At 46.1% G+C, this 27,742-nt stretch overlaps 1 protein-coding gene across 1 annotated transcript in view; it reads right to left on the bottom strand.

Moving 5' to 3' along the window:
- COL5A1 (collagen type V alpha 1 chain) overlaps nt 1-27,742 on the bottom strand; it is a 139,164-nt gene that overhangs the window by 48,040 nt on the left and 63,382 nt on the right. The window contains exons 7-21 of the mRNA XM_082067778.1: nt 27,446-27,694; nt 23,744-23,896; nt 23,391-23,447; nt 19,600-19,641; nt 19,265-19,327; nt 13,444-13,518; nt 11,809-11,901; nt 9,095-9,151; nt 8,902-8,955; nt 7,962-8,015; nt 7,057-7,110; nt 5,209-5,262; nt 4,290-4,343; nt 2,929-2,973; nt 125-178 (exon numbers count right to left, since the gene is read on the bottom strand). Of these exons, the coding sequence (XP_081923904.1) occupies nt 125-178; nt 2,929-2,973; nt 4,290-4,343; nt 5,209-5,262; nt 7,057-7,110; nt 7,962-8,015; nt 8,902-8,955; nt 9,095-9,151; nt 11,809-11,901; nt 13,444-13,518; nt 19,265-19,327; nt 19,600-19,641; nt 23,391-23,447; nt 23,744-23,896; nt 27,446-27,694 (1,158 nt within the window). The remainder of the gene's footprint in view (nt 1-124; nt 179-2,928; nt 2,974-4,289; nt 4,344-5,208; nt 5,263-7,056; nt 7,111-7,961; nt 8,016-8,901; nt 8,956-9,094; nt 9,152-11,808; nt 11,902-13,443; nt 13,519-19,264; nt 19,328-19,599; nt 19,642-23,390; nt 23,448-23,743; nt 23,897-27,445; nt 27,695-27,742) is intronic.

Here is a 27,742-nt window from a genome sequence, read left to right as displayed (position 1 = left end):
ACCACTCCTCTTTTTTTTGCACAGACATACAAAATTATGCAGCTGTATCATCTGCTTGAATGACTAATGGGGACAGGTTATTGTGCCTGCAAAGCTGAGGAGGGCAGCAGCGCCCAGAACTCACCGGTGGCCCCGGGGGTCCTGGTGGTCCCTTCGGTCCCAACAGCCCTCGAGGTCCCTGTTGGGGGAAAGAAACAGTGTTAACATTCCCAGTGACACCCCCAGCGTGGATCAGGGTGAGCCTGAGCACAGCCGAGCATCGCTCTGCCTGGGGAAGGTCAGAGCTGCACAGCAATGACCTTGTTGGTTTTGCAGTAACAAATTGTACAAACCGGTAAGAGAAACCCTTGAATTATAAAGATAAATAATATAGGCACAGGCATTTATTCTTTGGATCGGAAGAGGGCCAACTGAAACCTTCTTTTTTTTTAAAATTAATTTAATCATATTCTTGGATTACCCTGTAATGCACACAGTGATGCAAAACACTTTGCAGCCAAGTCATTCTAGCTGGGCAGTATTATGAAGAGTGACCTGATACCAGTAATGGGTCATTAGGGTTAGCATTTCAAAATCTCTCCAGATTTAATACTTATCGTTGATGACCTACAGAACTCCACAAAGCTGAGAAATATATTTATGCTGCAGGCTGAAAACCTATTTTCAATGGCATTTGGTTCTTAAGCCTTAACCAGACTTCTGGTATCATGGTGTTTTCTTTCCATTCCTGGCTTCCTCACCAGGTTTAACCTTGCATAATCTCCAGGGACATTGGTAGGACTGCAGCATCACATTGGATAAGCAGAGACATGGCAGGACAATTGTATTAATTTGCAAATCCCACCCTGGCACCACCTCTACCTTGAGCCTTCAGGTGGGTTTGTAGCAAAAGGAAAGAGATGGGGGGTCTTGGGTGTGCTCAGCTGCAGATCTGAGAGCTCCTCTTTTAGGCGCAAACTCTTTCGTAAACTAGGGATTGCAGGGGAGCTCTGGGTATTAATAAGGATGGTGCTTGTTCACCATTCAATTGTCCTTGATTGGTGGGTGGTTTTATCTGTCTGCCCAAATATTATACATCCCTTTTTTATGACGCAGAGAGGACAGAGGAATTAAAATGAAATACGCTACAGGATAAAATAGGAGACGTTAAAAACGTGTCTGATCTCGGAGGCTGTGGGGTTTTTGATCCTGCAATAGAAAAGCAGTTTGCAGCACAAATTGGATGCAGGGACCGGGTGGTCCGTCCCAGCCACCGGAGACCTTCATGGGCAGCAGCTCCGCACGCTGAGCCCCAGCTGAGCAGAAACTCTGCTTGGATCAGCTGGCGATGGGAACTGGAAGGAAATGGAGCAGGACGAAGAGAAAGACAATTTTAAATCCCACCACTAGTTTAAGTTACCATTAAATTTGGTGAGACCCTCTTGTGGCTCGGGGCAGAGAAAGAGGCAAACATACAGATTTAAATTGTATATATTTATAGCAGAAAGTTTCCTGGAATGCAATTTAAACCTTTCCTCTGGCTATCACAGATATTTTTACTCATGTTGCTGAAATAAAAATAAACCTGCATTATCATCAGTTAAGCTCCTCTTTTGTTACTGCGTTACCTGAGCACATAAACGCTTTTAAGAAGTTAATAACCCGTAAGTTATTGCTTAGACATGTGCTAAGGAGATAGCTGGGTTGATTAATCTTTTCCAGAAGTTAATCAGACATCTCGCCTATAATTTAGTTCCAGTGAGTCCGTAAATGCCAACCCTTCCCTTTCGCACATGAAGTGTGTCCAACAGTTCCCATCAATTACCCTCGGGCCACCACGCTGGGCCTTAGAACAACAAAATAAGATATTTTGAAAGCAAAGCCGATGGTAAATGATAGAGAGTTAATGTTCTTTTCATAACAAAGGAAATGCATTTTGGATTAAATAAGCAGCCGACAACTGCTCTACACACAAAAACATACAGGCAGCCAGAAGCCGAGTTACCACTGCCAATGAAGTAAAAAATACTCACTATTGGGGGGAAAAAAATGCTTTGAGAGTCTCAAATTGTCAACCCAACTGTTTCTTATCAGTGGAACACTCCCTGAAAACATCTCTTTGGGATGACCAGGAGGTTTTTGCTCGACACCACGAGCATCTCCTTTTAACCTCATCAGGACCAGGAACTCCCTCCCTCACTAGGGCTGGTTCAGCTGCTCCGTGGCAGCAGCACGTGGAGGCCCAAACACTGACAAACTCTGCAGATTTACCGAGTTTTGTGCACTGTGAAGAGAATATTGACCCCGCTGAAGTCAGAACAAGTGTCCTCTTGAGCTCAATCCCACCAGAATTTCATCTGGAGATTAAAATGGGATCATTCACGCTGCACAAAATCAAGTGTGCGGGCGAGAGAACTGCATGGCTAATTGCTGCCATTGCCCGGGCAATAGCACATAAAACCACTCTCACTGGAATTTGCCATGAACACTCACAAAAACTGTATTTCACGTATGTTTACCATGCATAATTTCTACCCCAGCCTACTTACCTGAATCCTAAATAACATATCTGAAAGAAGGATACATGCAGGAAAGGTATGAGACCAATCTAAGCTAAGCTTAAATTTAAAATTATCGGGTTTAAATTTCAAATGCTACCCAGGGAGCAATAAAAAAAAAAAAATCAATTAAAATTTTGCTCATTAAGGAAAAATAAATACAAAAAATAAACCAAAAAAAAGCCAGAAAGCAGAGTTGTTACAGCAAAGATAACTGTATGGACTGTTCACATCGATCTTTCAGCATGAGAAGCTCAGACCCTACAAGACCTCAGGTGTCTTGTTTAGCACCAGAAAAACTGCCCCACAGGACCCCTAAAGCAGTGTTATCATATTAAGACCTTGCCCAAAGCGGTGCAGCTGTAAATCAAGCCAAAGGAGAGGTACTCACAGGTTCTCCAGGTAAACCTCTGGGTCCAACTTCTCCATCATCTCCCTGCTCAGCAGCAAAGGTGCAGAGAGAGAAGCAGCAAAAGAGACAGAACAAACCAGTTATATTTCAGTCACATCACAGGTGTTTCGTTCTTGTTAAATAATAATCACACAGCAAACCAGCTTCCCTGGAGTAATAAAAGGGTAGCCGTGCAGAAGGAAGACCTCGTAAGCCTGGAGACTAATACTGCGTGTGCAGAATTTACCGAGGATTAGAAATGCTGTAAGGATACTTCATAATTCATGTCGATGTTTATCAAGATGGATTTTGCTAATAGACAAGATATTATAGAAACAATTCAGGGCATGTAAATCAATAACCACAAGATTTAGTACCAAACTGAATGGGAAGCCACCATGGGACTGCTGCCCTAGGAATGGGATTTAGCCAAGTTAGGGATGCTCAGATGTTTTAGACAGTGGTTCCCTTGAGTTGCTTTTAAATCACCCAAAACCTGAGGCTCCCTCTTAGGAAATCAATCCCAGTAGCCAGCCCTTGCAATCCTTCTTCTTCTCCTAAAATTCATGCTCCTCTTCCCATTTATCCCCTTCGAGATTTTCTCCCCGCACACCTCGACTCGTTTCTTTTTCTCTTTAGGATTAAAGACACTTGTTCTTCCCCCGCAAGATACAGGTTTGGTCTTTTCAACTTCAAAGCACTTTACAGCTCAATTAATTAATCCTCACAACCTCATGGTGAGGAAGGTGTTATTATCTGTGCTTTACAGAGGAAACAAATAGCCATAGGTGGAAAGAAAACACCGTGGAAGGGGATTAGAGCCTGGGAAATCTATACGCACTCCTCCGATTGAACCACACGCTCCTCACAGCCACGGATTCAGCATTTTCAACCTCTGATCCTAAACCAGCCATTCCAGACCTGTCATCGCTAGTCTGAGCTTTGCTAAGGGCCTTCGACTATTGACTAAACAGTGTGGAAGGAGAAGTAAACGATTTAATCTTTCATTCCCAGGTTTGTCTGGAACTTCTGTTCCCCAAGTCCTACTGCAATTGGGACTTGGAAAATTAGAAGTGATAGTTTGCTCGCCTAGAGGATGAATGGTTTTCTTTAAGTTTTTTTGTTTTGTTTTTAACAAAACCTGACTTTTCTGACCAGATCTTGAAAAATAAACACTTCTTTTCAGTTTTCCCCCCATCTCATTACTCTCCTTTCCCCTCACTGCAGCATCCCCAGGACACAAGGACCGGTGCTGGTGCTCTATCTCTCTTGCCATGTCTCTGGCTGATACTACATCTGCTTCTTGTCTACAGGAGTTCGTTATGAATTCAAAGGACTACTGAATCCAGAGACAGACTCACCCTCTCCCCATCCTCTCCAGGTGCTCCCGGAGGTCCGTGGGGGCCCGGCTCACCCTATAAAGAAATGCAGAATAAGCTTCAGAGAAGGCAGACAGGCTCTGGGAATGGAAAACATTGGGTTGATATTGACAAACCAAACAACGGGCTTGATTTTTCTGTCTGCACCATGTGCTGAAGGTGCTTGTACCATCCCGGTTCCCCTCTCTGTGCTCAGCCCCTCTCCACCTGCTCAGGGCTCCAGCACCAACAGACCAACGTCCTCCAAGGACCAGAGCTCATGGGATTTACCGGTACCAGTTCAGCCAGGGTCTGGGGACAGAGCAGGTTCTGTAGCTCCTTCAGGAGAGAGCTGGGGCTCTGCACGCAGTTATTGCTTTACCCAAGGCATGCTGTTCCATTTCTAGCTGATTAAGCATCTCTCTCGGGCACCGTCCTCCCTTTCCTGTGTAGCTTGTAATCACGATGTAATCTCCGCTGTTCAAACACTCCCCTGCCTTACAAAGCAATGGCTGCGCTCTCCAGGGAGGGGAGGCATGAACAGCCTGCCAAAATAACACACTTCTGACATTTTTTCCCCATTGTTTAATTATAAAGCAAAGAGAAGAATCCCATTATGCTTTTGGCAATTTCCATCCATGACTGCGCTGTCGAAAAGCAGGTCTTGCTTCTTGCTTTATTTTTCAGTCTGCATTTTATTAAAGTGATTTTTTTCTCCTTCCCCAATTTCAAGGATCTCGCAGCTTCCCAGGATGTGGATGCTGATCCTGGGAGGGATGCTGTGACACCCCACATGCTCTTACTCATCCTCTCCTAACCGGACCATTGTGGCTCATTCCCAGCAACAGGTGCCACCCAGCACCTCCTCCCGCCAACGCTCCATCACAGACAGTGGTCAAAAGACAAGTGCAAGGTAACTTACTCTGTTTCCCTTCTCACCAGGCAAACCAGCCAAGCCATCAAACCCTCGGTCACCCTAAAGGAAAAAAACAGTTCAGTATACGTTTCCACCTGCTGTTGAATAACTTCCCAATTTGTTTCCTTTCTGTGTCAAGGAAGAATCCGTTTTCTCCCTCAGACATTCAGCCTTCACCTCCCATCAGACCAGCGATGATTTCAGAGTTACAGATTTAACCAGAAAAAAGCTCAAAGTAATTTCAACTCTTCCCTCAGCACCTACAGTTTTAAATGTTTTTCCATGTGGATTTCAGAGCTTCTCTGGGGGATTTCTCCATGATTTAAAGCATCTCCCTTCTGGACAGGTTCTTCTAGTCCACTGTGGGTTGTTTTGTTATTCCATAGAATTACAAATGGCAATCCACTGGTAAGCAAACTGGACACTACCATTCCCACACCTGCCAACAGGTTTCCAAACACAACCTTGAGCTTTACTACAACCCATCCCATACACCCTTTTAACCCTCCTGGACTCTCCAAGGATACAAATACCTAAGCAAATAAATTCTGGAAACTGTCTTAATGAAGTCAAGGTCAGAAGACAGACCTCTTTTGACCTGGAAAGCAATATCATCAGCTGGTAAATTTGGTGACTTCACATGGATGCTTATTGGGAAAGGGGTGGTAAGTGGAGAGCTCACGGTGAACCATGGCAAGCTGCAATAGTTTCTCCTCTCTGAACTTGTGCCCTGTGCCAGTCCTGGGTGTTCTGGGGGGAAATGGGGACAGGAATACACACAAATGGCCTTTTCCCAAAACTCCCAACTCTTTGGACAGGAGAGAAGACACGGGGGAGTTTACAAGTGGTGAGTGACACCATCTCCCAACACCCAGGGCAGAAGGCACCACCCAGCAGATAGAAAAGTCCTTTTTTCTCTCTAGAGAAGTGAAGCCACTTGTATTTTCACATCCCAATGGCACGTGAAAACAGCACCAGTTCCTCCCTCGCACAAATCCTTTCCCTATTAGCAAGGAAAGGAAAGTCGGTTGCACGTGAGCGGCTCAGATGATGGACCAGCCTGGCCGAGGTGCACCCAGGGCAACCTGCAGCTCCTTCCTCCTCTTGGCATCGCTCTGTCTCTGCTCACAGCAAATCTCCTTCTCCTTTCCAGCGCTGCTCATTATTCTGTTTCCCCTTCTTCCCTGGCATCTACTCCTTTGAGGGCAGTCGACACTCATTAAAGCACTTTACTGGATAAATGATTTGCAGTCTCCTGTCTCTGTATCAAAACCCCCCATCTATTCCAGCTCTAAGTATCTACATAATAAAGTACTTAAACCTTCTAATACATGATTCCCTGAGCAAACTTTCTCTGCATTCAATTTCAGTGGAACAGCTTCTTTCTTGCTTGATAATACCAGCAGATCACAGCTTAATGAAGGGATTTTGTCTCAAATAAAAATAAAGGGCATTAAAATTCCTCACCACGCCTTCTACATTTCCTCACTCAGTTAACAGGTATTTTTTTTGGTAGTTATATTTCAGGACGTTTCTAACTGCTCATTCATGTTTGTTTTCCATAATTGGGATTCCAAAATATTTGTTCTACAACTGCAGCCAAGGGAGCATATTTCATTCTTAAGAGGATCCGGCAATTAAAAAAAAAATTGCATTAAAATAAAAGGATTGCTATTCCGCCTTCTAGGTGTGTGTTTAATTTCCCTCTCTCAAACAGGGATTTCACAGGAGTCGCTGGACCATTTCAACCACCCCTTCCAAGCAAGGTGGGCTCCTTCTGCCAAAGACCCCTCAGTTCACGCTTTGCTAAAAAGCAGATGCGGATCCCAACAGCACGTAAATACGTGGCGCTACCTTTGGTCCTGTCTGGCCTGGCATCCCCCGGGCGCCATCGCTGCCAGCTCGTCCCTGCAACAGAGAGAAGCAAAGTCAAATACAAAGGGTAAGGCAGTGCCGCAGAGACATCTGCTCTTTGGTCTGCGGCTGAGTGAAGTCTTATTTAAGTCTGAGCTCAGTGGCTGGGGAGCAGCTTCCCTTGGCGAGGGGAAAAAACGCCGGTTTGTTTTTGAAGCAGCATCCCGGGCTCAGCCTGGTGCTAATGAGGGGTGCGAGACAAACGGCAGCAAAGATGCTTCACTACATGCGATGCTGGGACATGGTCATTGATTTTAATTTGGAATAATTATCTTCCAGCACATTTGAAGATATGCTAATGACGATGTCTGCAAATTGAAATGAGATAATTTTTTTTTATGAAAGCCAGAAGTGGGTCACACAAAGACTTTCTCATTTCTTCTTCTGGCAAGACAAATTACTATGAACCAGAGGATGGTGTAAAATAAAAAGCAGCATCAGCGATGTTGAGAGAGCAAGTGAGCACAATTTATACCAGCTCCAGAAACTCTCGGGGACTGAATCCTCCTCACGTACTACTGAGACTTGGGGACCGTCCAAACCAGCCCAGGGCGTTTATGCAGCTACAACCTCAATGTCACAGAGGGGAAAAAAAAAAAGAGACAAAAGAGTGGGAAGTGGACAAAAGCGTGGATTTGCAGTTGTCCCCACGCCACCCGGCTTTAACTCGCATCCCCATTTGTGTCTGCCCAGATGGACGGAGAGGTCCTGGACAAGCCACCGGCTGGCTGCCCGCCCGCTCTTGTGCAACGTCCTCGGCGCTCAGAAACCGTTTGGCAGCAGAAACAATTTTGAGCAGAAACTGTAGTTAATTCAGGCGTCAGCGCAGCTCCCAGGACACTCACCCTGCGGCCTGGTTTTCCTGCCGGACCGGGAGGACCTTGGATGCCTCGTGGACCCTGCAAGGCATTGAGGTCAGGGGGGAAAACAAGCCGTCACCAAAAGGCAGGACAGACGGACCCAGCGCCTGCTGGCATTGCAAATCAGCCGCTGCTGGGGCTGTCTGGGTCACCAGGGCTACAAAATGGGATGTGCAGCCCATGAGCAGAGCCCATGGTCCAAAATACACAGAAAAGGCTCAGGAGTGAGCATCTCCAGATGGGAATTGCACACGTTTAGCCACAAGGAAGGTTTTGCCCTGCAAGCAGCTCCACATGGCGGAGACAAATCACTTCCCCCACCATTACAAAAATGGGAATTTTTCCTTAATGCATGATTTACGGCTTGGAAGAACAATTTCCTGAGCATTAGTGAACTCCCCACACTCCAACCTATCTTGTATTTACAGGATATCTGCAGGGAAGGACTACCACCTGCAGAATTTTACACTATTGGCTTCAAATTATGTCTTGAGTCTACATTTGGATACTTGAAGGGACATTTATATACAAACCAGATGTTCCCACACCTTCCTACTTTCAGCTGGCATTGGGTTACTGAATCCCTCCTTCACAACAGCCTCTAATGCAGGATGGGCTGATCCACACCTTCATTTCATAGAATCATAGAACAGTTCGGGTTGAAGGCACCTTCAAAGCTCCCCCAGTACCACCCGTGCCATGAGCAGGGACATCTTCAGCAGCTCAGGTTGCTCAGAGCCCCGTCCAGCCTGGCCTGGGATGTCTCCAGGGATGGTTCATCCACCACCTCTCTGGCCAACCTGGGCCAGGCTCTCACCACTCTCATCATAAAAAATTTCTTCTCCATGTCTGGCCTGAATCTCCCTCCTTTAGTTTAAAACCATTACCTCTTGTCCCCCCAGTCCCCTACTTTGCCCATACTCACCTGAGGTCCCATTTCTCCAGCTTCTCCCTTTAGCCCACCACTGCCCGGGGGTCCCTTTAGACAGAAAACGTGATTTATTATTATTATTTATTTCCCACAGCAGAGGGAAGATTCCAACCGTGCTAAAAGGGCCACTCATGCAGGTGACCATTCACGCTGGGTCTGCTCTGCCCATCCTTGCCCATTCACTTACCATGGGGCCCGGCCGCCCCGTCAGACCCATCGGACCCGCCGGTCCCCTCAGCGCCAGCTGCAACAGAGAGACAGAAACGCTGCTCAGTCGGTGTCTTTGCTTCATTACTGTGATGGGACAAAGCCACCATGGTGCCACCACCCGTCGGCATCCTACACTCTGCTCCATGCCCATAAAATACAAAACCCCTATATAGATGCATATAGACACAGATCAGGGCAGACGGAGGGGCGAGGAGTCACCTGTGTCTACACCAGATCAGAATCTGCCTCTACAGGTCAGATCCCCTTTTCCATCATTATATACAGACAGAATTAAATGCACACATTTAGTAATACATTCCTGAAAGCATATAACAAAACTTCGCCTAAGCAGACTACAGGGGTTTGCTCACATATCTTTACAATCTCCGTTCAGTTTAAGAGGAATTTTTGTTATGATCCTACTAGTTCAATTTTGGAGGAATTTTTTCCTTCTTTTTTTTTGGTTAATATTTGAAATCCTGCAAACAGAACAACAATTCCATTCACAACAGGGAGCTTTTAGCTCAATAATTAAGTAGTCATGCAACCAAGTCAGTAATTTCCATGGTGGGTAATGGGGCTGGGTCCACACTTTAAAACATCACTCGGACAATTTGTTCCCTCGGGACAATTCAACACTTTAAAGGAGTTGTAATTATCTGTGTACTGCAGTAATCAAAACCTACCCATGATTGCACTTGGAATAGCATAAATATTTCACAAATGCTAGATTATGTGGCATCTTTTTACAACACCCCATTAAAAGGGAGCTGCTCTGAAACACTGCCGACTGGGACAACGCTCAGCGTGTAATAACAGCCAATTTTAAGGGAATAAATCAAGCTAATAATGCAACTAACAACAGCGATAGCAAGAAAAACAGAACCTAAATAAAGGAAAGAAGATATTCTCTCCCCTGCAGGACTCCTTTTCCATTCCTGCCATATCCTGTAACTTCCACACAAAAAGAACAAGTCACTTATTTCCCTTTTTGCTCTAGTATCGGAATTGTCTGACAATATGTTGAAGTTAACCAAGAAACACACTTTTTACCATTATGGAAATATTCAACTTTTCATCCACAGCCCAAAAGTCACCCAGGATTCGTTTGGTTTTTAAATTTTTCCCCAAAATGGAACATTAAAAAAAGAGAGAGAAAAGGGACTTTGTGTGATGGGAGGTTCTTTGTTTTTTCCATAACAATCACAATTTTCAACAGGCAGAAAAGAAAGAACAAAACCAGAGAGTCTGAGAAAGCAGATGCTTCTCATGAAATGTTCATCTGGTCAAAACCCCTATTTCCCAGCAAAATAAAAATGCTGATGGAACAAACTGTAGGCAGCCTTGAAATTAAGACTGACAAGGTAACACCAGAAACTTAATCCACCCATATTATTCTCAGCACAAGGTTAATGGACAGGAAAGTGCAGCGGCTGGTAGCATCAAAGCCCTGTACTCTACCTGAATATGTATAATATCAAACTCCAGTGTAAAAGGGGAGTTGGATGGAAACCAGAATAGCCCAGGCTGAGCCAAACCCCTTCATTATAAACCTAAAAGGGGCATGTGCCACCCAGCTGGGTGGAGACCCCAATGGACCTTGTTTTGTTTCAGGGTTCAATGAATTGCTTTTTAGCCCATTTCAGCAGAATCACCCAAAAAGTCGGTGCTAAAGCAACTGCCAACAGCTCCGAATAACTGACTGGCTGTGTCTGAGTGACACAGCCCAGCTGCAGACAGATGTGGGCACAGCTGGACGATTGCATTTGGCAAGGAGAGGAGCAATGCACCCAAAGCTGCAAAATGCCTCCCTAAATTAGCTTGTATTTTATGCAAGGGTGTGGTTATAGCCCAAATTTGGTCCCTCTTGGGCAAGACTGGGGCAAACGCAGAAGGAGGGTGTTGATGGGGACACTACGTGTTCCCTTTGGCTGTATTTGTGCCTCTTGCATCTCTACATTCAACATGTCAATGATCAAATGTAACTTCACACAAGCACTCCTGGAAGAAAAAAATAAAAGCTGCACTGGCCAGAAATTAAGTTTTATTTTGAACAGATGAATACGAAGCCTTATGGACTAAGGAATTCATCTAGCCAGGGAACAGGAGTTGCACTGGGAACATGCACTGAGCCTCCATAATAAACACTGCTGAGGATTATTTCATCATTAATCAATAAGGTCAGCCGAGGAGAAAAAGGTTGCATGGATATGTGACATGTATTTCCAAATAAATACGCTAAAGGAAATTGCAGTCTGCCTGCTGAGGCTCGTGGAGCCGGGAACAGCTTACACCTGTGACATACATCTAATTATTACAATTTACTGGAAAAACTGGACAAAAGAAAGTCCCTGCAGCACATACCCTAACTGTTCATATAACCCGATAAACAGCAAACACTACTGAAGCCAACAGGCGCATTTCTACTGGCACCAGCAGACCTGGTCCAAAGCCTGTAGGAAATTTTAAACCATTTAAATTTTTAGTGCCTGGCCTGTTCCTGACCGTTAGTAAAAGGTCAAGTCATCCAGATATCGTCACCCCAAGTCATGCAGCAATTCCATCTCAGATGAGAGGCTGTTACCACCACCAGCACCATGGATGGTGCAAGTATGGAGCTGTCTCCTCTGACACGTTTATTCTGGTCAACTTCCACAGGTACCTGCTACATCCCCACCAGCCTTCACTTACCCTGGCCTGCTGCAGGATGGCTTGGGCTTGGGCCTCCTGGGCTGAAACGAGAGGTCCTTTAGAGCCAGCATCTCCTCCTCCACTAAAGCGGAACTGATGGAAATGAGATAGAGAAAAACAGGTCACAGGGTTGCTGTCCATCCATCGTCACGCTAGCCTGACTCCTAAACAATTCCGTTCAGCATGACTGACCCAACTCCATTGCTGTCCTGCTAGACCATCCCATCAGCCATGGTGCTCTTGGGTCACCCAGTTCATGGGCACAAACCAACCGTTTCCCACGTCCATACCCGGCACAGCAAATTCTGCCAGTTCGAAGTAACGCACAATAACTGGGATTGTAGGCTCTGAACTGTAAGGACCTCACATGACACCGCTTCAAAACTAAATGCAAAGTTCTCACAAGGCTGATATTCCCCATGCAGATGCTGTTGGCCAGGAGACACCCTGAGATGGGGTTGTATCAGGTTATTTGGCGATAGCTGCCTGTTTGCCATGGGACAAAGGCTGCATTGCTCAAGTGTCTGCTTCAAAAAACAGAGTTTGGCCTCTTGTTCAAGCCAGGATCTTCCCGCACACAAAGGATTTAAAACAAAACAAAACCAAACAGACACTAACTTTTTATTTTTCCAGACTTGAAAGGGAAGGAGTTTAATGTTTTCTTCTGCCTCTTCCACCCCCAACAGCTACGTGCCCACTCTCCAGGACACACACCCTTCTCTTGCCTTAACTGCATGTGTCTTTGGGGTTTTGCAAGCAGGACTCTCCGGGCTGCAGAATCTACTTGGACAGCTCTCGCCTCCACCTCACCTCTGCATTTCGCTTGGTTGGCACTAGGTATGCGACCACATTCAAGGAGATGCAATTTATAGGCCCACGGTTGGTTACTGTAGGGTCCAACCAATGTATGGTAATGGTCAGCTGAGCTCCATGTTGAGCGCTTGGCCCAGGTTGTCCTGGGCACCCTGCCAGTAACCTACACCAGTATCACCCTACCATCTGGAGCCTGTACAAGACTGCTGCGGTTTTTCACTAAAGACTCTTTCCCTTTGGTACCTAACCACTTATTTTCAGTAGCTGGTTTCCTCAGGGTTTTCTCACATCAAAGCAGACACAAAAAATAACCATTTCTTTAGCATCCTAGGACCAAGAAGAGCAACTCGGTACTTGCTAGATTCATGTATGACAAAAAAACAATGCAAATTAACCTCTGGTCAAAGGAGACCAGTTCATTCAGGTACTTACAATTTCAGCACCTACTCTGAAGAAGTTAAGAGGCTCCTCACCTTAGGAGGGAGAGTTCTGCTTGGAAATTGGACCCTTGGAAGTGTCTTCACTTGCTTCTTCATGACTTTCACCCTCTAACACCATGCCCAGCCTGAAGCATTTAAGCTTATTTGTTGTTTCTGGAAATTTAAACCTAGCTGCTCTGCGCTTTTGACCAGTAAAGAAGTTATAGTGCTTTGCAAAAAGAAAATTTACAAGGGCAACCATCTGGATCCATCTTTCATACCAAGGAAAATGTGTCCTTGGTGTAAAAAAGATGGAAGACTTCTACAGGAACAGGTACTAAGCAGTAGCAAAGCCAAGAAGCCCAACTCATTTAAATGCTTTTTTAATTATGCCGGTACTTACAGGCAACATAAGCATTGTCCCTGGTGGTCCTGGTAAACCATCTGCTCCTGGAAGACCTGGGCGGCCAGGCGGTCCCTGAAGAAGGAGAAATAAAAGTAAACTTCTGTAGTGTCATTTTAGTCATGCCCATACATAAGTAGTCGTGGCTGTAAAGGCATTATCAGGATACAAAGAACTCCCTATCTTGAAGACAGGCACTGAGCATGTAGGCATCCAAACTCTATGACAAACTTCGTAGAAGCAGCACAGCTGTAAGCAGACAGAAATTCTCTTAGTAATTCCCTCTTCTTAAATCCTGCCCCCACATTTCCAGAGTCTGCCACATGCAATTTTTGAGTGAGCAATAAAAATCTCTGCAATGTTCCAAGTCAATGGAATCAATGTCTAGTTAGGTCTGTTAAAACCCATTAAAAAAGTATAGGAAACGTCATAACTCAGGTCAGTGAAACAGAAATGTGGAAAGATAAATGCATTTCTGTACATGTTCAGTCATCTGGGTCATCCTATTTTTCTCTCTTCTGTCTTTTTATTTTAATCCTATGAGGCTACTTCCATCTACGATGGAATGACCCCGTCAGTAGCTGTAAATCAACAAAACTCCGAGGATCTCAATGGAGCTGTGCTGATTAACATCAGTTGAGTCTCTCTAACTTGTACTAAAGAAACGAGTATGCAGTAAAAGATATATTGATGAAGCTATAAATAATCAAATACCGCCAATTTTCTTAAGACAGCCCATAGATTATATGTATTCCCAACTGCATACTTAGCAAAAAGTGTAAGTTAACCCAAATTTGCACATCCATCCAGAAATCCTACATGCAAATGAGGGTGATATCCAGCGATAATAATAAACCCATCTATGGAGAAACAAAGCTCTTGGAAGGGCAAGCAACAAACATCTATATTAGTTCTTAACTCTTCAACCTGCTTGGAGCCCTCTAGCCCATACAGACACCAAATGAAAGTGAAAATAAAACCGTGCCACAAGTCACAGATGCATATGGACATGCTACGGGGACACAGAAGAGCCAGACCTTGTCCCAGAAAGTCAGATGCTCACCCCACAAGGCAAAGGGAGGTGGACAAAGGTGGGAAAGGGAGGACGGAAGGAGAAATAGATAAGAGTCCCTAAAAATCTAAGCATATAACAAAAAACCACTCGATACGTTATTCTTGCCCCACCATCTGCCAGCAGGACCTTGGTGCATCTCTTTGTTCTCTGTTCTTCCATTCCCTCTATATCACATTCAACTTCACATTTCCCTTGTCATCTCCCTCTTACAAAGGAACCCAAAACATCCAGTCCAAAGCTTCGAGCACTAAATTAGAGCCCAGCAGCAGGGCTGGGGTTAAGGGCTGTCTGTGCTCCACCCTGCCCCAGCATCGCTCTGGCTGGACCAGCACCACAATTACAGGGCAGAGCCGAGGGCTGCACCGCGACCAGCCCGGAATAACAACGCTGCTCATGGCGGTGATTTATCAGAAAAAACCAAAACAAATAAAAACACACCACCAGCAGCTCCCTCAGCGCCGAAGGGAGACTGCATAACACACCAGCCCATCTATTTTTCAAGACAAGCTCATGATGTTACATTCATGCTGTTTACTTAGTCTGGCCAACACCGGAGTCCCTGACTCCGCTGATGAGGTGCAGGGGGCAGTTCCATCTGTGGGAGCAGAAGCACAATAAATAATTTAGGCCGGAGTCATTTTATATAATAAACTTTCTTCCTTCTCCTTTAACTCTGGTCCTGCATATGACAGATCAGGAATGAGCTTGTTTATCTCTCAGTGTGTACTCTGCCTGACAAATGTCGATGCAATGCTTTTACCCATAAACGCCTCTTTTTGTTTCAGGTTGGGCGTGGGAGGTCTTTTCCTTGTGGGGTGGAGCAGCAGGGGGCAATGGTCTGGAGGAAAATCAAATCCATAAAGCACTTTGTAAATTTAAATTCATGAATGCCTTTAAGAAATGCAGCACGCCAGACTCGCAGTTGGTGTAAATCTGTGTCACGCTTATTATGTAAATAGAGATTTGCTGATATATAGCAGTTAGGGATGGGGACTTCAACTTTCATTTGGTGCAGTGCTCTAAAATGCTACACTGAGTGCAAACGCTAATGCAATATTTCAAGGAAAAGTTTAAACTGAAATCTTGGTGTTTTACTGCTCGGGCTCCTCGAGCAGCAGCCAGGGACAGAGTGGTGCCCAGCAGCCCACAGTGCTGAGCCTCAACATTTGCCTTTAATTGCCTCTCTAGGATTGCTTTTTCACCATTTTCAGTCCTGGTCAGAGAATTACACAACAGAAGATCTTTCTCGCAGTATTTGCTGTCTTCTAGGTAAAGCAGCGTTTGCCATCTGATGGAAAACAGGGCACCCTGAGAGCATCGAGCCTTTCAGAACCCCAACAAGGAATTTAGGGACCTTTTACACTTTGGAGATGCAAAGCTGGACTCAGTGGGAATAAGTCCAATGGGACAGAATGACTGCACAGCCTAGGCAGACGTAGCAATGGTTTTGTGATCAGCCGCCCCTTGAGACAGCCCGATCAAACCCAGAGCACACAGACACCCCAGATTTCCAACACACAGCAGGGTGGGTGACAGAGCTGCAGTTTGCTCTGCTGCTGCAGCTCATTTCCTTCAAAGGAGCACATTTTCCCCACTTTCTTTATTCCAGTCCAGAGTACCCATGAAATAGCTCTCTGATCTCCTAAGTGCTATATTTCCTTCTTCCCACTGCTTGAAGAAACCTGCCTAAGTCATCCCAAACCGCCCTCCCCGCGATGAATCCTCCGAAACCTCCCACAAACAGGCTGCTCTGCAGCTTTGCCGGTGACGCAAGCTCTTCTGCACAATGTAAAATAACTGGGATAAGCGAACAAACTGACAAGATGAATAAAACAGAGCTAAATGAGTGTTGGGCAATATTAACATAGCTGAATATTATTGGTATATTAATTCCGTGCACCTGCTTGATTGCAAATAAAGTCTATCAGATGCAGGCATAGGAATTGTTCCTCACTGTACACACGTCATGCAAATGAGTTGCATGCAGGTTTAATAATAAACAAATTAAAAGAGAAGCTGCTCTAATTGGAAAGGGGTGTTTTAATACAGTTGCATTTCCTGGCTCTGCAAGTTCGTCGCTCCTCTATGCACAACATGCTGTTTACATTCTGTTCTGGACAGTCAGAAAAGCAGGATGTGCCGTCTGTGCTAGAATGCAAATTCCGCCTTTCATTTCAGGGTGTGGAGCAACTTCACTGGGGAGTCGTGTCTGGTGCTGAGAGGCTTTGTGTGGCTGCTCAAGAGGAGCCTGGGTAGCAAATATCTGCAACTGCCCAGACAAAGAGCAGAGACACAGACTCCCTCATTGCCAGGGTCAGCATCCATCCTGCCAGGCAGCGGAATTGTGTGGAGTAGAAGCACATCAAGGGAAGAAGAGAAAGCTGGGTAAAATGTAGGACTCATGCAGGATGAAGACCCACCAGAAGCCTAACCAAGCCACACAGCTCTCTGGACTAATCCTAGACTATATAGCAAGATGCAAAACACCACTGGGACCTCGCTCCGCTTGCCCATCCTCTCTGAAGTCCAGCACATAAAGATGCAGAGCCCTCCCCTGCTCCTCGTACGCAAGATGAACCAGGATCGTGGTGTGTGGAGGGTTAAACCAGCCTCTTGGAGAGGTGGCCCTGGCTCCCGGCCATGGGCTGAGCCCACCGCTGCGTATTGACTTTCTGAGCTTGCAGGCGCTGATCGATGGAGCACAGTCAGGGCCTCTCGTTCTCAATCATGTCACAACCACAAGAACCGTTATTACTGTTGCATCAAAAAGCAATAAATACATCAGGAGTGTAGATAAGGGGGGGGTCTTTACAGCAATGCTCCGGGGGGGGATGCGGCAGCCAGCAGACTCCAGCCAAGAGGCCCTGGGGACCAACAAGGCAAAGAATAGCCTTAATTAGACAAAAAAAATAAAAGCCAAGGCCACAACACAAATCTGCAACAGCAGTTGCAGCAAATAGCTGTGCTAAAACACACATCAGAACAGCACAACACCCCTTGTCTATCCAGACCTTCCCTTCTGAACACAGTTATCTGTTTTTTCCCACCTCGTCCAGGCAGAATCCAACCAAAATCTGCCATAAGAACAGGAAGCCCTACAAACGCAGAGAGCCTGGGTCACCCCAGTTTATCCTTCCTGGGTACCCAGGAGGCAAAAGGGACATGGTTCCCCATCTGGAAACTACACGTTGGATGGGTGGAAGATGCTTTGGTGCACAAGAGCCTGTCCTGGGTAACGGGCTGCCTTATGTAACAGAAAAACATGCTCCGGACCTTGGTGATCAGATTAGGGAAGCGTTTTGCTGATAAGCAACTCCATTCCTTGGAAAGGTGTTTGGCATTCACCGAGTGACAGCGCTGACAGCAGCAGGATGTTGTGTGTCCGGGCACATCTCCTGTCACCTGTGTCACCACTGCTCGCCTCCCTCCTGTGCTTTCCAGGAGAAACTCTAGGAAAACAGCCCTCCAACCAAGCCTGCCTTCAGAAACACACCTGAAGGCACATTATTTTGCCTTTTTTAATCAGGACACCTCAGGCAACATCAAGCCACAGGTGGAGGGAGGCTGGTGTTAGGGGAGCCCATTCCCCAGCTGAAAGAGCAGCATCTCTAGGAGCTGTTTTAAAAGCACACTTCACTGTCCTCAACATCAAGATGCGCAACGGCAGCAAAACGGTGTCAAGCTCCAAGCTCCGTTTGTTTTGCTCGTGCAATCTTGCTGAAATCAATGAATTTATTCGTGTGAGATGGCGGCTGGTACACATGTTCCCCTGTGACGCTGCAGCACCAGCCGGCAGCCCCGCACCGAGACAGGCACCACTTCTCCTGCCAGCACAGCCCTGATTTTGCTCCATCACCCAAACCAGCATTGCTCAAGGGTACTGCGTGAACTCTTCTAAGTTTCAGACCCAAGCTGAGAGGGAATAGGCTTGAACAAAGGCAAATGAGGAGTGCACTGGTACAAGGCTCATTTTGGAGAATCAGCTCGGAGAGCAGGTTTTAATTTTTGGCATTGCCAAGCGCATGGTTGCTGCTGGAATGGAGTTTGTGCATCACTTGCTGACCTGAGGCTCCAGTTCAGCATCTTCCAAAGCACAGACCACTCCTGATCCCAGCAGTAACAAATAAATACACAACTCTGAGCAAACTGCGGTGTTAAACTGTAGGATTTGGGGTCGCAGTCCACAAAAGTGCTTGGGAGCATCTGGTTTCGATGAGTAACCCCGAAGCTGGAGGTTTCTGCAGGCAGCAGTTTACACAGCAGTGCCTGCTATGGACAAAACTGATTTAAAGTGACATCAAAACTAAACATGCAAAACACTGAGTTACTGCATTGCTAAAGCACACAAATCAGTCTCCAGTGCTCGCTGGAACAGACCAATAATCCACCTAGAGAAAAGGCAAGATGCTGCACAAGAGCCTGGGACACAAAATGAGCATAAAGACCCATAGCAACAACCTCGCTCCTGCACTGGAACTGGTGCAAACAGAGAGTACAAGGTTTATCAGCCTTGTACTTGGTTTGAACCTGGAAAAAAACGCTTAATGCATTTGTCTAGCGTGACTGCTCGCCCACCTTTACCCCCGGATGCAAATGGCTGCCTGAACCTTACCATAAGCTCTTTTTGGGGCTGACTCAGAGTAAATGGCTATTACAGGATGAGCAGCATTTTAGGGCTCCAGTGATACACCACAGTCCCACTTTATGCACACCAAACACCCCAAGGATTAAAACACGGGTACTCACTCTCTCCCCAGGGTCACCCATTAAGCCCACAGGTCCAGTTGGTCCTGGGGGTCCTGGAAGTCCCTAGCGTAGAAAAGACAGGAAAAAAAAAAATAAGCCACGAAAGGAAAATGTGTTATTATTTATAACATATTCATACAACAAGCAGGAAAAGAATTAGAGCTTTCTGTTTGCTTTTGCACCAGGAAAATCAACCCTGAAGCGCTCTGGACACATGCATGGCATATGGAAGCAATAGGGCCCAGGACCAGCTGTGCGCTGAGCCCTCCACCTGCATCCCGCACCAGGGACCGCGCGCATCCTTCGGAGCAAGGTATAGAGAAACCGCCACTTACCGCTGGGCCTTCGGGACCAGGCGGGCCTTCCACCAGCATGCCCTGAGCAAGAGGAATAGAAAAAAGTTATTAGCAAAGCACATCTTCAAAGTCACCTTGGCCACAGGGCTGGAGAGCCCAACGCTCTATCTGTTCTTAAATGTTTCAGGTGTTGCTGCTGGGTCTGGGCATCCCAGAGCTGAAGGGCTTTCACTCTCTCTGGGCATCACCTCCTGAGTTCCCATTGCCAGAGGAAGAAAAATCCAAATACTGTGTATTTGCAACATGCAGGACATGTGAAAACAGCCCTTTTGCCCAGCACCAAGCACAGGGTCACCTTCCAAACCACAACCCTTCTCCTTTGGCTCATGGGCAAGACCTGGGGCACATCCAGCCTTATGGGAGAAAAGCTTTTCTTCAGGAAGAAGCTGTTTCTAGACCCAAACACCTTAAAAATATATATATATTAATAATCAAATTGCAAGGGTGCCTTTTTTTTTTTCAAATTACTTTCCCAGCAGACTGCACACTGTGATTTACTCTGTGTACCTAGGAAATCACTGTGTGGGCAAAATGGCAGAATAATGTTATTCCATTCCTTTTAATCTAAATATTTTGTCATAACTTTAAATCAGGTCTATCACGTACTCACTAGAAATGAGCTCTTTTTTTTTCTCTCTCCTCATGGGTATGTAAAAGGCAGGAAAAAAATCTCCCAATAAACCTGGCAAATGGTTCCCAGAGAGCATTGGGATGATGGGGGAAGTCTGGAGGAAGCAAGTGCAGAGACTGGTCTCTGGTCACCCTTGGCCAGTCTCCTGGGCTCAGCTCGGGTGCTAAAAGCCTTGGCTGACCCCACAGCAGCTGCTACTGCAGACGGGGCTGAGCTGAACGAATCTGAAATGTCTAGAAGAAAATCCAGGCATTCCTGCCCCAAAAGCCACGGTCTTTAAGCCCAAAAATGGGTCAAAACATGCTGCCACAAAGAATTCCTGCTTCCATTAGTGGAATGCATGTTTCTGCACCACTGATGCATGGCCAGTACTGTTTTCTGTCTTTGTGTTCATACTACTCATTATCACCTCGTTTAAAATCTGGCTTCCACTTCATCTGGATGCATTAGGGGAAATTTCTGTTGCTGTTATTACAGAAGCGCCTGTGCAGATGTTCCTCAGTCATGAAGAATTTAAGTCATGGACTTCACCCCGTGCCCATTTTGACAGCAGTTTCACTGTCTGCCATAGAAACATTGCTCTCTTCTGGGTGGGAATTTGGGGTGAACCCTACACAACGTTCCTCCAACCTGCACTAAGTATGAGCTATTTGCTCTTGGAGGCCACTAAGAAGAGCTGAGTTGTGCTGATGGAGGTGTCCTGAGAGAATAACGTCCACTAAGCTCACTTTCACACATGTGATGAGGACATTGCACAAGAAATCCCAGATGTCCCAGCAAACCTCTTCCTCTATGGACACCCCAAAGTCCACTGATAGACCAATGATGGTGTGTTGTGGTGCAGCAGACTCCAAAATAGAAGCTAATAACTGTCTCTGGGTTGGTGCAGAGAGCCATGGGCCCACATATGTCCCCCTAGGACATTTTTGGGCTGCTGGGTGCCAGCATTCCCATGGTCTGAGTTTATACAGCACTGAAGCTCAGCTTCCCATGGCCGGCTGCAGAGCCTCAGGATGCTCCTCTATATGGGAGAAGAGTCCAGGCTAATTAGCCAATTTGCGATGCAAACATCCTTGGCATCTTCCCATATTTGTCTGTTGGTTTATGTTGAGCTCTAGCTTTAGGGACATCTGGAGATTCCTCCACTGTTTATACGACTGCTGATCAACAGGAGCGATGGAGACGTGGGAGGGTTTTGGGACAAGGACCAGTGAGGGGATGCCACTGGGGGTGATCACCTTGGAGCGAGCAAGCAAACCATGGATTTGGGACTGTCCCAGGGGAAAACAGGGTGTTGCTTCCACTCAATCAACCCCCAGGTGCTACCCACAAGTCAGCTAATATCACAAAACAGCCCCAAATCTCCCTGCAACACACAAAGGTGCCATGCAAAGGCTGATCACGCTCTCCCTCAAGGCAGGTGTGAGCATCAGGGTCCCCCATGATGGACAAAGGGCTTTGAGGAGGTGAAGGCAGCCGAGTGTCCCCAGAGCTGAGATGTGGGGGTCCCCACCATCCTCCTCCATCCTCCTCACCCCCGCCTGTGCTGCTGCGCTGCCTCCAGTGAGCGTCAGCACTGAGCAAGGATTGAGGGACAGGCGGCTTGAAGGAAAACCAGAGAGAATCCAGCAGAATCCCACTTCTGCATTTGGCTTTTATTGCCCCTCCGCTGCAGCTCCCATCAAAAAAAACCCAACAAACCACGCTAAAGAGCCCAGCAAATCTGCATTTGTCTCTGCTGAAGAGAAACTGCACGGAGAAGGAAAATGCAGCATTTGGTCTTGTTTACTTTCTGGCAAAAGCTATACATGCTCCAGTGTTTTGAAATAGTGAAGGGAGCCAAATTCTTTCTGGATGATTAAACTTAACTATTTTGTTCGCTTTGTGGCGTTTCAGATGGGTTCTGGACAGGGCAGGCTGGGTTCCTGCCCTTGTCTTTGTGGGGTTCGCCCACCCCCACTTCCCACACCTCCAACAAGCAAATTACTCGCTCCTCCTTTTGTTTGCAGAGGGAGTGCGAGACCCAGAAAGGAAAAAGAGGAAGGAAAGGTCGGAAATGCTTTTTATAAGGCATTCGCTCAGGTTTTTCAAGCTCCACTGCTGCACCCCAGCTCCTTCCTGCCCCCCGCCTTCTATCTGCAAAAGTATCAGGTGAAAAAGGAAAGGGAGGAAGGATTTAAAGAAAAATAATGGCCTCGGAGGGATGGGAAGTGCCGCTGTGATGCTGGGCACCGCGCTGGCCCTCGGCCAAGGAAAATCAGGTTAATTGAGTCGCTGGTGTGCAGCGAGCGTGCGCTCAGCCCTGCGGGGACGGTGCTCGGGAGAGGTGGCTGCAAGGACCCAGAGCCCCGTTTCCAGCCCGGGGAGGAGACATGGGGGTACCACAGCATCCTGACATGCTGAGACGGATGGACACACGGACACGAACCAACAGACACCCGCTCTGAGCGACCACCAGCCATCCCCATCGCAAGGGCAGCTCCATCCTCACCCCAGGGGCTGCTCGCTTGGGCACTCGCATTTGTACAGACTGCAAGGGGCATGGGTGGTTTATAACCATTTTTAGAAAGAAAAACAACCTCATAAAAAGCCCAGGGCAGAATCATAAAGAAAGAGAGCGCTGGGTTCCACTCCTGGGTTTCTCTGGAAGTGGAAACTGGTAGGACGGTGGAGCAGGAGCAAACCTCTCCTCTCCCAGAGCTCTGTGCGGGGAGAACCCTTTTATTTCCACAGAGATAAACCCATTAGTTGCACAATTAAAGCCAGCCCCAAGCTGTAAATTCAGGTCAGGATACGACCTGGCCACCGGCTGCGGTGCACTTCAAAACCCCTCTGTTCAGTGCTTCAATTCTAAAACGCTTAGGTTTTATCTTGGTAAAAGAGAGATTTCATGGGAAATTTTACACTTTCTTCATAATTTAGGTTGCTTCTTGAAGTTTTTAAAAAAATAGTAATTACTGTGGTTTATACTCAAAGTTTTTAAATAAACCAAGTAATTCTTCCATGGGAAATTTTCCGTCTTCCTCCCAGCTGCAGCGCTGAGAGCATCAGGCCACACCGAACACACCCTTGGTACATTTTCCCCTGTGAAAACAAAACAAATCAAGCTGGGCACCAAAAGAAACCAGATGGTCCTTACCGGCTCAATAATCGCAGGTTCACCCTTCTGTCCCTTCTCGCCCCGTGGGCCACCGATCTGCAGCACACAAAGGAAACACAAAGCCAGAGAGTCAAAAAAGGCATCACCTGCATCAGCATCACCACCCCAAGCACGACTGGGGCCCTGGGACAACCTGCAACCAAAGGACTCCTGATGTTTGCGTAGAAAAGAAACAGGGCAGCTCCTGCTCATCTCGTGCAACACACACACCCCACAGTGGGTGAATCCAAGCGAGATCCTCTCGCTGGTTTTTGCATTGCTAATCTCTATAATAAAGGGAAAATAAACACTTTGAACTAGGCTTATGTTTGATGGAAAATTAACCCTCTTACCCCTTCGTAGATGGTGTCCTGGTTAGCAGGCATGCCAGGGCCAATATCGGGAGAGACTGTTCGGTCGTAATAGTTATCATAATAATTCCCATCGTATTCTTTTATTGTTTCCTCGGTGAAATCTTTATCCAGGTTGTCTCCTCCTTGAGTAGCCTGGAAGGAAAAAAGCAGCAACGTGTCAGGTTGCAAATATCTCTGGGCTGCACGTGCTGGAAATAGAAGGGAAAGACTAATAAGAAGAGGGAAATGCTTTATAATAATAGTTGCAAATAAAAGCACAAGGAAAGCTGAATTCTGGAGTTCTAAGGTCTCCAGTGATCTCCAAGGGTCTTCAGTGGCAGACAAGAAGGATGGAGCATCTTTATGTCTAAATGTACACCCTTGGATTCCCCAGGATTTCTGTGTTGATCCCTGAAATAACCTTGTGAATGTAACAGTTTGAGTGAGGAAAACAAACCACAGCATGAATCAACCGCTCACATCAGGAGGATCCAGCAAACTCGTAAGGTCTAAAGGAATGGAAGCTTCAAACTTCGAGCCCTTCTCATCTCTCGCAGCTTCATTATTGCAGACACTAGATTATTAAGCGTAAGAAGTCACACGTCCAGTCCTATATTTAAATCCACGCCAAAAGCGCAATGTGTCACTATGAGTATCCCATTGCAGGAGGAAATGTGGAAAAATCCAAGTTCACTTCTCCAAGAAGCCCTCCTGTTTGTTTAGTCTGGGATCCAAGCTGTGGTTGTGCTTGTCCAAAGAGCAGAGGCAGAAATCTTCACAAATCCGATGCATTAATCCCTGAATCCTTTCTGAATCCTTAGAGCAACAGCTGCTATGGACCACACGAAGGACATCTAGACAAGTCTCAGAATTTCCTTGCTTGTCTCCATACCCCTGTGCTTTCTGCAGCCTGGCAGGAACCATCACTTGGCATCCTTTATTCTGAGCAGCATTGTGAAGAATAACATGTATGGATGATCTTTTTGTTTGTTTTTATCCTCATCCAGGTAACGACTAAAATCATCCATAAATTGAATTATTTCCAGTGCTTCCCAGGGAAATTATCTCCTCACTACTATGAATTCCAAATCACCTAAACGCCTCCACCGCTTCCCGACTTTGTTTCTCTGTCAAAAATTCTCAGAACCCATCCAAATTCAAGAGGTTTTAAAGAATAAACCCAGTGCTAAGGCAATCATTACTCTGCCGCCCCATCATCTTTGACCTCCGCAAATACCAACTGGTCTTTGCAGAAATCAGAGCTTGGCAATTACTCAATCAGAAAACTTGGAGAAGTTAGCATTATTTTTTCTTTCTACCGTTCAAACGGATCCAGCGCTATGACACAGCTTTTATCCTCTTTGAAATCTTTTATCTAGGTTTACACTTTGAAACCTTAAAACCTGTTTATCTTGCTACAAAGCTTTTGGGGATAACATAAGCTTTTTTCAAACTCCATTTCTTGAAATGAACATCAAAAACATCCGGTTTGATATTTTGATTAAGGTCCCCAAAGTCAATTTGCATGGAAAGATATGATATTTTGAATAACTGGGCAGAGAAGGAGGAAAGCTCTCCATGCTGAGAGCTGCAAGTGTTAGGTAACCTGAATCATAAAACAGCCTGCAAAGAGAAAAGGAGGTCCAAAAATCAGTGTTCCAAATACCGTGACTTTCCTGCGCTGATAAAAAGCTTCATTTAAATCACCTTTTAGTCTTCCCCTTTGAGAAGCAGCGCAGATATGAAGCCATGGTATACGCATCTGGACAGGTAAAGCAAACTGCCTGATGAATAGCAGGCAGTCAACAAAATATATCTGTCCCCAGCTCCTGCTGTTCACGGGAGTCTTGCTGCCTCCTAAATCTCAGAATTGCTTCACCGGCATTTATCACAGAGTTATTGGCCATAGCGAAAGCCAAGCCCAGGGGAGCTCAGGGACTACACCTGGCTCTAAACCCCCTCACACAAAGTTTCTGTTGTGTAAAACTAAATCCTCTTTTAATTCCACTTTTGTAGGAGAATAAGAGTCTTCCCAAAATATAGGCAGGTGAACTTCAACAGTGATGGACACAGCTCTGTGCAGGGATGTTAAAAATGACCATTCTGCACCAGAACAACATGATTGTGTTTGGTCCCAGGACCTACAGACAGACTCACTGGAGCAACAGGAGGAACTGGAGCAGGCCAGTCCTGCAGCCCTCTCCATCCAACACTGCCTCTCTTGGAGCTGCTGGACCCGGGCGATTCGGACTCTTCTCACCCACAAGATGCTTTGCTGAGCTTTCACATGGAAAGCTTCACCGTGTGTTTCCCTACCTGAACTTTCCTCCTCTTCTGCTTCCTTTTCCTAAGAACTAAAGCGGCCCTGAAGCCACTTACTTCCACTTCCAAATTTTTTAAAGTCCCGCTATGCAATCTTTAATCCCTCTCTATTAGAAAGTTCAAGCGTGGCCAAAGATTTCTGGCTCTTTGTCAGGAAACAGAAAAGTTCCCTGATCCGTGGGTTTCCTCAGGTTGGCCCTCACTTCCTTGATACACTGGAGCCTCTTCTGGTTCCCTCTGTGTCATTTTGGGCTGTACAACCTCCTCCTCCTCCCCATTTTTCATCCCCGGCTGGCCGGACCCGCTGCCCCACATCACCAGCTCCCCTCCCGCCTGGCTGCAGCTGCTCAGCTCTTTGCTTGGACTCTTTCCCCGACACCTTTCCATCCAAGCTTCCAGGTCCAATTCCAAATACGCTGGCCAGCTTTTGCTGTCTCTTTTGCCACCCTCCCGCGCCTCCCAGAAAGCCTGGAGGTTTTTTTGACAGTCCCATAACTAAGTAAATCATCTCCAGTTGAGGAGGAACCACAAAACTCTGCCAAGTCCCATCCTACCTCCCAAGAAACATTATCCCACTATCAACTCCCCTTGCTGAAGCTCCTGGATAATGAGGAATTTTCCTCATCTAGCCTAATTATTTCCTTGCATCGTGGACTACACAGTACACAGCTGTATGACAATTATCTCAGCCTCATCTAAGGATGAATCCAACATCCATCTATCTGAGCACAGACATAAAAAGCAAGAACTGGGCAAGTCTTAAGGATAGAAGAGTCTCAACATATTTCAGTTGAAGTGTATTAAAGTGTAACTAAAAATGTAATCGCTCCAACAATCAGCTGTGGGACCTGGACTGATCTCGTCCTTGAGCAGATCTGTGCATGAAGCAGAGGGGCTGTCTGGCGAATGCAGCAGCTGGAAATCAAAGGTCTGTCCCAACATTGTAATTAAAATTACAAAGTTTCAATCTTAAAAACATAAAGACACTATTCAGTGGGAACAACGAAATGAAAAATATTGATGGTCTCCATCAAATCAACACTTTAAGGCTTTGAAATAAAATGCTTTTGCTCAGATTTTAACACCAGCCCTCATTTTTCTTTTTGTCAGACAAGCACTTCACACAGGGAAATGCAGATGTCAATATGAACAGATTTTTCCAGGGGAATAATCTTTAACCAAATTCTAAATATGTGTTTCACACCCTGAAATATCTGGAGTGAAAATATTTTACGAGAAATTTCCTCTTCCAACAGCTGCCCAAACCACTTACAGATTTACCATATGGATGGTTCACATCTCCTTTGCTCTCAGGGCTATGAAACACCAGAATTCATAAAAAGAAAAAAAGCAAAAGGAAAAAGCATTCATTAAAATTACATCGGTCTCGTTGTAGGTGATGACGGTACTTGTGGGGAGTTCGGCTTCCACGGCATTTTCAGTGAGTCCACCCTGGGGATCTACTTCTTCATTGTAGTTGATGTCTTCATAGGGCAGAGGCGTGAAGTACTCTTCGTTAATGGTCTCGTAATTGTACTCATCCACGAGAGGATCATCCACCGTCGCATCCCCTTTCGTCCGCTTGCTGGGGTCCCCTCCATCAGGTGATGGCGTGGGAGCAGGATAGTCCTATTACAGCAATAAAACGCCAGAATCAGAGAAATAAAACCAAAATTC

The sequence above is a fragment of the Streptopelia decaocto genome (genome assembly GCF_964273445.1).
Source record: "Streptopelia decaocto genome assembly, chromosome: 17".
In the NCBI taxonomy this organism is placed as follows: Eukaryota; Metazoa; Chordata; class Aves; order Columbiformes; family Columbidae; genus Streptopelia; species Streptopelia decaocto.
This window is presented reverse-complemented; position numbering and strand designations above follow the sequence as displayed.